This window comes from Camelina sativa, chromosome 12, assembly GCF_000633955.1.
Source record: "Camelina sativa cultivar DH55 chromosome 12, Cs, whole genome shotgun sequence".
NCBI classification, from domain to species: Eukaryota; Viridiplantae; Streptophyta; class Magnoliopsida; order Brassicales; family Brassicaceae; genus Camelina; species Camelina sativa.
In genome coordinates, this window is record NC_025696.1 from 14,017,089 (window position 1) to 14,029,388 (window position 12,300).

The 12,300-nt window shown below is 35.0% G+C and overlaps 3 protein-coding genes and 1 pseudogene across 5 annotated transcripts in view; 2 read left to right on the forward strand and 2 right to left on the reverse strand.

The window, feature by feature from the left end:
• LOC104731667 (aquaporin NIP1-1) overlaps positions 1 to 1,173 on the forward strand; it is a 4,487-nt gene extending 3,314 nt beyond the window's left edge. Inside the window, exons 4-6 of one of the 3 annotated variants that reach the window (XM_010451118.1) lie at positions 48 to 161; positions 572 to 633; positions 745 to 1,173. In XM_010451118.1, coding sequence (XP_010449420.1) covers positions 48 to 161; positions 572 to 633; positions 745 to 961 — 393 coding nt within the window. In that variant the 3' untranslated portion in view covers positions 962 to 1,173. Of the gene's footprint in view, positions 1 to 47; positions 162 to 571; positions 638 to 744 lie in introns of those variants that run through there. The other 2 variants (XM_019233992.1, XM_010451119.1) reach the window with 2 other exon arrangements.
• On the reverse strand, positions 1,566 to 3,903 carry LOC104733494 (annotated as a pseudogene).
• Positions 4,320 to 5,740, reverse strand: LOC104733495 (mitogen-activated protein kinase kinase 9-like). The gene is made up of 2 exons (XM_010453069.1): positions 4,688 to 5,740; positions 4,320 to 4,346 (listed from the first exon to the last, which is right to left on the reverse strand). Exons 1-2 carry the CDS (start codon positions 5,738 to 5,740, stop codon positions 4,320 to 4,322), a joined length of 1,080 nt encoding a protein of 359 aa, XP_010451371.1.
• Positions 10,145 to 11,246, forward strand: LOC104733496. The gene is made up of 2 exons (XM_010453070.2): positions 10,145 to 10,479; positions 10,957 to 11,246. Exons 1-2 carry the CDS (start codon positions 10,149 to 10,151, stop codon positions 11,244 to 11,246), a joined length of 621 nt encoding a protein of 206 aa, XP_010451372.1. The 5' UTR covers positions 10,145 to 10,148.

Consider the following 12,300-nt stretch of genomic DNA (forward strand, 5'->3'; position numbering starts at 1 on the left):
GGCTGTTGTTGGGACTTGATCACGACGTTTGTAGCGGAAAACACGATGTGTTTATTGGATCATCACCGGTGGGATCGGATCTGCAAGCGTTTGTGATGGAGTTTATCGTCACTTTCTATCTAATGTTCATCACTTCTGGCGTTGCTACGGATAATAGAGCGGTTAGTATTTCCAAATTTTTCTTGTGTTGAACTGAAATTATGTACTAGTCAGATTTGATGGCTTGTATACTAGACTCACCCTTCAAAATCTAATTCAATTTATATATATAGTTAATGTAAACGTCACAAACAAAGGAATACACAAACTCTAATAATATAAAATTATAAATGATCAAAAAACAAATATATATAATAAATTTTGATTACAAGGAAGGCAATATTCTAAGTTTCTAACCAAAAATATTAGTATATTTTTTCGTGACCAAAGACATTTTCTGGTTTTCAATTGTTTCTCTATATATTAGTTAGTGTTGTTAATTAATACTACTGCCTCAGAGATTACATTTGTTTTCTTTGGTCTTTAAATTTATGAGAAAGTTAACATTGGGATCAAATGCTACAATATTCAGATCGGAGAGCTTGCTGGATTAGCAATAGGAGCAACGATTCTACTTAATGTTCTAATTGCTGCGTAAGTTAAATTATCACTCACCAATTCTATTTATTATTAGTGTGCACATACTTTTCTTTTTCCACTAAAAAAAATTAAAAAAATGATATTTATGTTTATCATTTTTATCAGACCGATATCGAGTGCTTCGATGAATCCAGCAAGAAGTTTTGGACCTGCAATGGTGCACGGTTGCTATAAAGGAATTTGGATCTACATAGTCTCACCAATACTTGGTGCGGTTTCGGGTGCGTGGGTTTATAACACGGTTAGATACACCGACAAACCATTGAGAGAAATAACCAAAAGCGGTTCGTTTTTAAAGACCGTGCGAAGCGGTACCTCTTAGTTAAGGAGAACAGAAAAAAAAAAAAGCATGGCTGTTAAAAGAAGTGATGGGAATATTTTAGTATTAAGTGTTTTCAAAATGAATTGTAACAACTTTCACCATACCATACCTTACGTATATGGATTCGATATGATGCATTAATTGCTACGTTTCTCTCTTTTACTTAATGCGAAAGATTCTATCTTCATATTTATGTGGAACTGTATCGTATATACGGATCGTAGTATTAAAAAAAATAATTCAATTCAATTGTGGTAAGAAAAGGGTTTCTTTTAAGCAAAAATGTTGGAACTTGTCAAAGGAAGCACAAAATCCGGAGTCGCAATCCTTATCAAGCGAGCGATACTACTTTTTTTGTGTCCACAACTTTTACAAGCCGGGCACATGTTGCTTTGTTCGGAAATATCCAAATTAACATCCACGGTATAATTAACTTCCTCATGCAACGTCTCCCCTCTCTTATAAGACCAAAATACGAACACAAACCAAACGAAAAGCAGAAGTTAACAATGGCGTCAATGATAAGGTTTGCGGACCTTGCGTTTGCATGTCCGGCAATCAACGAAGATGGTAAGGAGCCAAACAGAAGAATAAAGTACACGTTTATATATGTTCTGACAACGCCTTTTAGAAACCCAGTACGTTTTGAGATAACCTGCTAGCTAAACTGGGTTTAACCCTGTTTCAAGTACGTCTGCCTACTTTCTATCGACTAAGATGTGTTATCTGTAGAAGATTAGAATCAAAACATTAAACATGGACCCTGCTTCCGAGTTCTTTCTTCCTTTTTATATTAGACAACCTTTGAAGCCTTTTCTGAGAATGGTCTCATCTAAGTTTCTTCCAATAAACACAAGTTTGTTTATCCGCTTCTCTTCGGGTCCCCATGATTTACCCTGGCATCCGTCTAACGTCGAATGGACCCCCTGCAATGGATTCCATTGTCAACTCCAATGGATTTGAATAAATTATATAAGAGATTAATCGTATAAGTAACGGTTGAACTAGTATTTTCGAGACCTGGAAAATATAACGTTGATCAGAGCTCTCGATGGAGAGAACACCTTTCATTCTGTATAAATCATCGCCTTTTTCTTCTATCAATCTTTCTAACCAATCGTCAACCTACAAGTTCATATAAACAGAATGTGTTGAGGTCAACGGAGATAGCATGACTGAATCAAGAATCAGCTAAAGTAAAGATGGAGAAAAGTAACTTTTACCTCATCTAGATCAAGAATTCCTTCTGAAACTATGCTAACACTTGTGACAGCAGAGTCATGGACGTGATCATGTTGATGTTCTTTGTGCTTTCCTGTATTAGTATTAATATATCACCCATCTATAATGACAAAAGTGAAATCCGAAGATGCTCGTGGAATGATTCAACTTCTAAATTAGCTAGGTTAAGAAAGCATTTTCTATTTGAAGACTGATCTATATACCATGACTGCATTGATGGTGATGATGATCATGATCCTCTGCACAACTAAAGCCATCTGCATTGACTTCTGAGTCGATTCTGGAAAGGTAAGCTATTTCAGGACACCAACAGAGAGAAAGATAACTTAAACTTGGACAAAAGACATAGCAGAGGTTACCTCTCAAGATCATAACCTCCAATCAATCCCTAAGACAAAATCCATATCAACATCTCCGAATTTGGTGCGTTTGATGGGTGCCATAGAGTTGATTTGCTATTGATTTTTAAAACCAATTAAATAAGAAATGTCAATGACAAATACATCTTCATTCTATTGGAGAAAGTGAGCTCATGAGCTAATAAGTGTCTTACCTTGATTCTTTTAGTTAAGTGCTCCAACTCAGGCTCAGTAACCAAATCAATCTACCATAAAAATATAGTTAAATACTTAACGACCTACAAGATGATTCCTCATACATTGTATCAAATGACTGATATGCATCACAGAACTGGACTCTTAAAAGAAGATAAAACAAACAAACCTTATTCAAAACTATACGATCTGCATAAGCAATTTGTTCAACTGCCTCGTTCACAACAAATCTCGGTTTCACTTCATTCAAATGCTGCATCGCGTGTTTGGAGTCGAACAAGTGTAACAACGCCATCTAATTTGATATATTTCGGAAGCAAATCATCACTAGAAAAGGTTTCAATGACGGGACCAGGTTTCGCAAGCCCTGATAAGCATCAAAAAGGTAAGCACAATCTCACTAACACACCGAGAAACTAATAATGCCAAGTCGCATAACTCAAATTTATCAGCTTCAGATAGATTATACCTGTAGTTTCGATAACAATATGGTCAAATCTGTCTCTTTTATTCTTAACCAACTGAAGAAGCATTTTGACTAAATCACCACGAACAGTACAGCATAAGCAACCATTGTTGACCATGATGATATCGTCAGAGGAAGAAGAGTGGCTCGCAACCAGAGATCCATCGATATCAACCTCCCCAAACTGTTTATATATCCCACAAATCTGAAATGCTTAACCAATCTGACTGCAACATTAAGCTAAAAGATACTCCTCTACTTTTGACTTTGTGTTACCTCATTTTCTATGACTGCTATGCGCTTCCCATGGTTTGAAGTCAAAATATGATTTAGCAGAGTCGTCTGCAGCAAACAAAAATATCTCAGAAATCGCAGAAAGAGGACAAGTTTCGCGAATCGTACACAAGTTCAATAAACATGAATTCAATCCGGTACCTTTCCAGAACTGAGGAATCCGGTGATAACTGTGGCGGGAATGCGAGTATCTTGGTCTGCGACATCTTTCTCGATTCCTGAGCTCTCGGCACTGAGGAAAACGATTTGAGGAGAGGCTTCGATGGTGGTGAAACCGATTTTAAGGAAGTGAAGCTATTGAGGAAACCAAAGAGGCGAGGAGAGAGCAAAGACCGAGAGGAAGATACTGTTCCAGATCGCGATACGAGTAATCTGGTGGTAGCCATTTTGACGACAATGCCTAAAAATCCCTAAAACCCTTAGAAATAGCAGAGAGAGAGAGAGGGTTTTAAAATTTTTATTGATCTAGAAAGGCCAAACAAAACACACTCAGGATTGTGCAAGAAGAAGACTAACAAGATCAGATGCAAAGTAACCCATTTTATAGACCCTGACTAAACACTAATAATACCCAAAACTGTCAAAATACTCTCTCACCACCACAATGTTAATTATTCATTATCTAAGATGAAGCTTAAGGATGTTGTTACTAAGAAGAAGATTACATGATTATCAAGATTTGGAATCTTTTTCCATTTACAGTACATTAATTAGCAAGACACAAACTTTCTCAACTTGTCCATTATTAGCTTATGTAATCAGTAATAGTGGTTCCATGAAATATGAAATTTGCTTTCTCTTCTTAAACCAAAACATATAACATCTCAAGCTTTTCAAACAATCAATAAAAATACAGAGCAACTGAAACATATTTCGTCTTTACAATAATCATCCTAATTTTGCAGATTTAGTAAACCAATAATGAAATATAAGATTCCAAACAAGTGTAGATTGTCACATAAAAATCTCAAATTCATCTTCTTCTTCTGGATCTTCTTCTTCTGGATCTTCTTCTTCCGAATCTTCTTCTTCCGAATCGTCGTTAGGGTATTCTTCATCTATTTCAATGGCTTCTTCTCCTCCTCCTCCCCCTCCTCCTTCTTCTACTTCTTCTTCTTCTTCTTCTTCTTCTTCTTCTTCTTCTTCCTCTTCTTGTTGAAACGCCGCTACAGCATTTAGATTTGCTTCATCTGCTTCTATCTCTGCTTCTACTTCATCATACAAGAACTCATGATTGATCAAACTATCAACTGACCACCTTCTAGCAGGGTCTCTCTCCAAACACTTTCTGAGAAAGTCCCTAGCCTCTTCAGACAAGTAATCAGGGATAGTTGGAACCAGACCACTTTTACCAATGACAGTAACCCAACTTTCCCAATCAAGCTCACCATACTCTCCCCAAACCCGTTCTCCAGTCAACATCTCAAGCACAGTACAACCAAAAGCCCACACATCCGCACCATAGTCCAAAACCTTGTCCCTTATAAGCTCCGGTGACATAAACCTTGCGGTTCCACTCGTGTGATTCCAGTTTTCACCATCATCAATCCGCTTTTTCTCCAACGCGTTTCCCAAACCAGAGATCTTAGCATTGTTATACCCATACTTGGCAAATAGGCTGTTCAGAGGCTTGAGTAAGATGTTCTTTGGTTTGATGTCGCGGTGAATGATCTCTTCTCCGTGTATACACTTGAGACCACGCAAGATATCGCTAGCGAATCTCTTCACATCATCAATTGGTAACCCTTCTCTGTGGCTTTTGATTTGCTTCTCTAGGGTTTGGCCAGGACAGTAGTCGAGTATGGTGTTGAAGTACTTCTTCTGCTCGTTCTTCTCCTCTGTTATCTCGTGGCCGTAGCAAGAGACGATGTATGGGCCTTCGAGACGATGCAAGAACTTCTCCTCGATCATGAGATATGCTGATTCTGAGAACTCGTTAGACTTGATGGCCATCCTGGGAGGAAGATCGTCTTCGCCTTCTTCAGTCGTTCTTAAGGCTAAGTAAACAGAGGCGTTTGAGTCGCTTCCGAGATAACGAGCCACCACCCACGAATCGCTCTCTGGCTTTCTTAGGATCGAACGGTTCCTCTTGCTCGACGAATCTGCATCATCCTCTATCACGTTCGTCTCTGATCTGGTTTGTGAATACTTCCGCTTCTTGTGGGGACGGTTCGAGTCTTCGTCCCACTGACCTAATCTATCAGAAGATGTTGAATTCGACATCTTTATTACCCTACACCTCTGTTTTGTTTTTTTCTCTCTCTTAATTTTTCCTTTTTCTCTGAGACAGATAGGAGATTGGAGATTGGAGATCGGAGGCGATAAGTTTATTTATAATGAATCAACTTGGGACTCAAGTTTCCTTTTCTCCTTAAAATCAAAACCAAATCCGAACCTAAGGTTCGGTGATAAATTAGACGGTTCGGTTCACGTTTCATTTTCTCTTCAGTGACCAAAAAAGAAATTGTGTCTCTTTCAAAATTGGTTTACAATGATCATTTGCACGAGTATACTGTATATGTATGATTTTTTTCTATATTATAAGAACTGAAAGGAACAGATAGTCTCATATATATGGATGAGGGGAAAATGGTAATATATTTATATCCAAATTGTTAAAGCAAAAAAAAAAAAAAAATCCTATGTTTTGAGTAACTTGTTAATTAAAAAAACAATAAGTTTAGGCAAATGTAATTTGCTATTCAGTCAACTTAACAATTTCACAACATTATTTATTTTATAAATCAGTAATACTAGATATTCACCCGCGGTACACCGCGGAGCTATTTTTTTAATAAAAAAATGTAATTTGTTTTATAGATTAACTATATATATAACTAATGTTTAATTTGTATTTTTTTTTAAATGTACAACCTTACAAATATAGATATATTAGTTAGTATAGAAATTAGAAAGTATTTTGTTAGTAGTATATAATTCCTATGTGTACTAAAAGTAGGAATGTTATATTGACTGTTAATACTTAACTGTGTATGTTTTGTTCATATATTTATAGAAAAGTAGATGTTATATTTATAAAATATAAACAAACCAATAAACTAATTGACTTGTGGTTCAACCGGTCCGGCTAATTGACCCAGCAACCTGAAAGACTTACGGTTCATCTTCCGGCCCGGGTTTAAAAACATTGTCGTTGATTGATTAGGCCTGTAACAACCCGTCCCGTGGACCCCACTAGCCTCACTGCTAGCCAACTAGCCTCACTGCTAGCCGCCCAAACGGACCCCAAGCTGGCCCTGCAGGGCATCGATCCTAACCCATCACTGTGGATATCCCAATCCACCAGTAGGTTATTGGTGCGCCAGGCGTTCCTCGAACCCTGGTCCCCACCCTTTAACAACCTTCCCACAAGACAAGTTGCCATCAATTGATCTACAGGTCAATTGGTGACAGCTTGTCCTGTGGGAATGTTGTTAAAGGGTGGGGACCAGGGTTCGAGGAACGCCTGGCGCACCAATAACCTACTGTGGATTTGGATGAATAGTTCCATTTGCCCAGTGAGGGGTTAGGATCGATGCCCTGCAGGGCCAGCTTCAAGCCTATGGGGGCAAGCTAGCGGTGGGCTAGTAGGGTCAACGGGACGGGTTGTCACAAGGCCGATTATTCAAAAAATGTCTATATGGAGAAAATATTATTTCGTAAAATTGGAAACTTTATATTAATTAAATTAATAATAAACTTAATACTTAATGTTAAAGGGAGTGATTCTGATTGTTTTAGAAATTTTAGTAGGATAGAAAATCTTGTTTCCAAAAATCAAAACTTAATATTAATTAACTAGATAAAAATAAATTAATAATTAATGATAATGGCATGATTGTAAATAGTTTGCAACTCCAGGATTTATTTGCTGAATGTCTTCAAAAATATATATATAGATTGACGTGTTATTTATTTAGTATTAAGTTTTGGTAATTAAGAAAAAAATTAAACTCTTTAATAAAAATTTATAGGATTAATGTTAACTTTATTATTCCTATCATCATGATGAATTTTAAGCACAGATTTTTGCATTTATTATAAATTTTTTGTTGATTATTAGGTTTCATACTGCCATTTCTAAGAGCAATAACGCTCCATCACAAAGCTTTAATAGAGTAAAGATTATAATTTTAATGAAAAACAAAAATAACATAAAATCATTAACATAATCAAAATCATATACAATTATAAAAAAAAAATATAGATGTAAAATATTTTCAATACATTTTTAACATTTAGTTATTTGTAGTATACATTACATTTCAAAACAACAACAAAAATTGTGTTAATTCTTAGAGTATTGTAATATTTTTTTTTTACTATTTTCTGCATGCCTTTTTCCATTTACCCACTCCTCTAAATCTCCTAATTTGTTTGTTAAAAACTAGTGTAAATTTGCAAAATCTAATATACGTACATCTCTCATGTGCTTCAAATGCTTTGAATACAATTTCATCACGAACGTAACCAAATGAAGAGTCGATTTAGTTAAGAATACTCAAAGAAGTTTATAATCCTAGAGCTCTGTTTTTTTATCTCTTTCTTTTTCTTTTTTCCTTTTTCTGAAGTCTGATTTTTCTAAAACGATTAGCCGGATAGGAGGCGATGAGCATATATTTATAATGAATCTGTGTTTGGTTACTACTTGGGATTCAAGTTTACTTTTCCCATTTTGCCTTTATTTTTGATATTTTTAAGAGGCATGGTCGAGAAATCGCTGAACTTCTTAGAATCCATCTCACTTTCTCTATGAAGACAATAACATGGGTAAAGAATGTATATGTTCTGTTAATAATTGTGAATCAGTAAACACACTCAATACATTCATTATAGTATCAAACAAATAACAAACGGATAAGCGTAAAAGTGTTAAGGAGATCATAAATTAATATGATAAAATGGAAAAAAATCTATAGTGCCCGAAGAATTGATATTTAAAACCCTTTGCGACTAAAAACTTGTGTGTTTAGAATCATTTATTCTCAATTCAATAAATCAAAATTTCATGACAGAGTGATTGTTACCAGTTTCCAACAAAAAAGTGATTGTTATCGGTTTATATATATAGAAAAAAAAAAAACTGAAAACTTTGGAGAAAATTCTTTTGAGGGAATGCAGTAAGGATAGGTCAGCTTCAACAATTGAGCTGGTGCATTCTTAACAGTAAGCTACTTAACCTTAGAAACTTATATAAAAATTAAATGAATTTATACTTTCATGCACCTGCACCACCCTTAATCAAGGTGGATCCGCCCCTGAGCCTAATAGCTGCAAGTCTGCAAATATAGAATTAGAATATACTAAATCTAGTAAATTAAATGAGAACTTTTTACCATCAACTACATCTCCATGACTCCATTATCCAACTCATCAGTTATATATGGTTGAATCTTTCCTCACATTTTTCTGTATTTACATCTAATTTCTATCGAAGAGTGTCTATATGATTTTAGCTTGATCACTAATTTTATAAGTATTAGGACTCAGACCCTCGCGATGTCACGGGAGAAATATTTCAAAAAAAACAAATTTTTAATTTAAAATTTATATTATATATTATAAATTTATTTGAAAGTAATAAAATAAATGAAGAGTATTTGCTACTAAAATAAAATTATTTAAAAAAGAAAAAATAATAAGTAGGGTTAAACTACATAAATCTTAAACACAAAGCGTTAGTAAAACCACAACCATCAAATTAAAAACAAAAAGTTGTTTATGATAAAAATATTAGGGCAACTCCAGTTGTTGTAGTTGCTGAACAAATTTCTCATATATATATATATATATATGTATATTAAAAAGTAAGAGAGATAATGTAGGAGTGTTTTCAAAATGCTTATTTGAGAAACAGGGGAAAAGCAAAAATGCCCCTTTTTCCCTTCCACTTTTTAAAAATGCCCTTGGGAAGGGTCTATTTTTAAGGGTACCCCTTTTTTGGTGAAAAAGACTTTTTTACCCTTAATGAAGGAAACCTAATTTTCTCTCCACTTCGCCGTGCTTCTCTCCTTCCTCAACCGACGATTCTCTCTCCTTCGTTCATCGGCGATTCTGCGCGGCGATTCTCGATCCTTCTTCGCGGCGATTCTCGATCTTTCTTCGAGGCGATTCTGCGCTTTCGTCTCTCGTACACGTAATTCCCGACATTGATTCTGGTTCTATCGCAGGCAGGTTCATTCTTTCTTTGTTTTTTTCTGGGTTTATCAATTTGGACTATCGCTTTTTTTAAATTTAGGGCTTTTAGATTTCTTTGATATAGATTTGGAATATGTAAACTCTTTTAAATTTGGATTTATGTTCTTTTAAAACAGTTTTTAAAATCCCCTTCAGTTTCTTTGATATCGATCCAGATTCAGATTTGACGCATTCAGATCGATAATTGTGTTTGATATGGATTTGAAATTAGTAAAGTCTTGTAAATTTGGATTTTTGTTATCTCTTGCTTTTTAGAAAGTCCCTGTTAAACCATTTGATATCAATTTTTAGATCGGTCGTAGTTGAATTATGTTGATAAAGTGTGTTGATAAGATGACTTCAGATCGATAACGTGTGATGTTGATTTTTAAAAACCCTTTTAAAACTCTTGTTAATCCGTTGAAAAGTCTAATTAAGTGTGTTTCTTTAACAGATGGCATCAAGTGATTTTGAACCCCTTGCACTACCAGAACCAACATATGGTATGGGTTTAGAACCAATTGTTGGAGCAAACATATGTCAACATTCGGACTTAAGCCTAGTTGCCAAAGTTAAACATGCATTAGGAAAAGCATCTTTCACGAAGCTTCAATCTTCCTTCCTTGGGCACATCATCGAACTTTCGGCCAGAGACATCAGATTTTCTGGGAAAATATTCCACTACTTGATGCTGAGAAGGCTGAAGACAAGAGGGAGAAACTTATGGTTTACAGTCGACATGCAACCTCTTCGGTTCTCCTTGAGAGAGTTCTTCCTTACAACAGGTAATTATAAAGTGTTTGCAATGGTTTTAAAACCCTTTTAAAAACCCTTTTAAAACCCTTTTAAAACCTTTTAAAACCCCTTTAAACTTTAAAATTGTTAAAAGCCCGTTAAAACCCTTTTAAAACTCTTTTAAAACTCTTTTAAACTCTTTTAAAACACTTTTAAAACTCTATTGTAAAAGGGTTCTTCCCGTTTTAAACGTTTTAAAAGTTTTAAAACCCTTTTAAAACCCTTTTAAAACCCTTTTAAAACCTTTTTAAAACCTTTTAAAACTATTGTAAAAGGGTTTTAAAAGGGTTTTAAAACCGTTTTAAAACCTTTTTAAAACCTTTTAAAACTATTGTAAAAGGGTTTTTCCCGTTTTAGAAGTTTTAAAACCCTTTTAAAACTCTTTTAAAAGGGATTTAAAAGGGTTTTAAAACAGTTTATATTAGGCAAGTTTGAAAAAACTAACATCATTGTTTTATTAAACATAGGGATTCAATGCGAACCTATTCATAGAGAACCAAGGAATAACGGCAAAGATCCAATTAGTGAACCATATTCTTGGGCGGTGAGAGGAGATTACACTTTAACTCAACTTCAATATCGACTATTTAATGAACCAGAAGAGGGTGAAGAACCTTTGGATGACAAGGAAAAGGAATGCCTCGCTGCAGTGGTATTAACAGAAGGTATTTTGATGACACCATATTCATTAGAGAAGATACCTCTGTCTAGGCTTAAGCATGCATCGGATTTCGAGATGTATACAGCCCAACCATGAGGCAAGGAAGCTTATAACATTCTCGCCACATGCATTCAGAAATTCGATAAAGATTCTTGGTCAAAAGGTCTGTATAGTGTCAAGGAATTTCCCATGGCATTATATATATGGGCCTTGAGTGCTGTTCCAATTTTTGGTAATACATTTGGGAGAAGATGTAATTTTTCCAGAACATTCTATCCACTGATTCTCAACTGGCAATCAAGTCGATATGCAAGGTTTGATGATATTGTTGAAGCTATTAAGACAGCAACTTGTGTAAGTTTTGAATNCTTTCGGCCAGAGACATCAAATTTTCTGGGAAAATATTCCACTACTTGATGCTGAGAAGGCTGAAGACAAGAGGGAAAAACTTATGGTTTACAGTCGACATGCAACCTCTTCGGTTCTCCATGAGAGAGTTCTTCCTTACAACAGGTAATTATAAAGTGTTTGCAATGGTTTTAAAACCCTTTTAAAACCTTTTAAAACCCCTTTAAACTTTAAAATTGTTAAAAGCCCGTTAAAACCCTTTTAAAACTCTTTTAAAACTCTTTTAAACTCTTTTAAAACCCTTTTAAAACTCTATTGTAAAAGGGTTTTTCCCTTTTTAAAAGTTTTAAAACCCTTTTAAAACCCTTTGAAAACTATTGTAAAAGGGTTTTTCCCGTTTTAGAAGTTTTAAAATCCTTTTAAAACTCTTTTAAAAGGGATTTAAAAGGGTTTTAAAACAGTTTATATTAGGCAAGTTTGAAAAAACTAACATCATTGTTTTATTAAACATAGGGATTCAATGCGAATCTATTCATAGAGAACCAAGGAATAACGGCAAAGATCCAATTAGTGAACCATATTCTTGGGCGGTGAGAGGAGATTACACTTTAACTCAACTTCAATATCAACTATTTAATGAACCAGAAGAGGGTGAAGAACCTTTGGATGACAAGGAAAAGGAATGCCTCGCTGCAGTGGTATTAACAGAAGGTATTTTGATGACACCATATTCATTAGAGAAGATACCTCTGTCTAGGCTTAAGCATGCATCGGATTTCGAGATGTATACAGCCCAACCATG

Coding starts and splice junctions, on each gene's coding strand:
- LOC104733496 (XM_010453070.2), top strand. CDS start 10,149: ATGGCATCAAGTGATTTTGAACCCCTTGCACTACCAGAACCAACATAT. Junction 10,480..10,956: donor AGAGTTCTTCCTTACAACAG/GTAATTATAAAG, acceptor TATTAAACATAG/GGATTCAATGCGAACCTATT.
- LOC104733495 (XM_010453069.1), bottom strand. CDS start 5,740: ATGTCGAATTCAACATCTTCTGATAGATTAGGTCAGTGGGACGAAGAC. Junction 4,347..4,687: donor ATGAAGCAAATCTAAATGCT/GTAGCGGCGTTT, acceptor TTGTTTGAAAAG/CTTGAGATGTTATATGTTTT.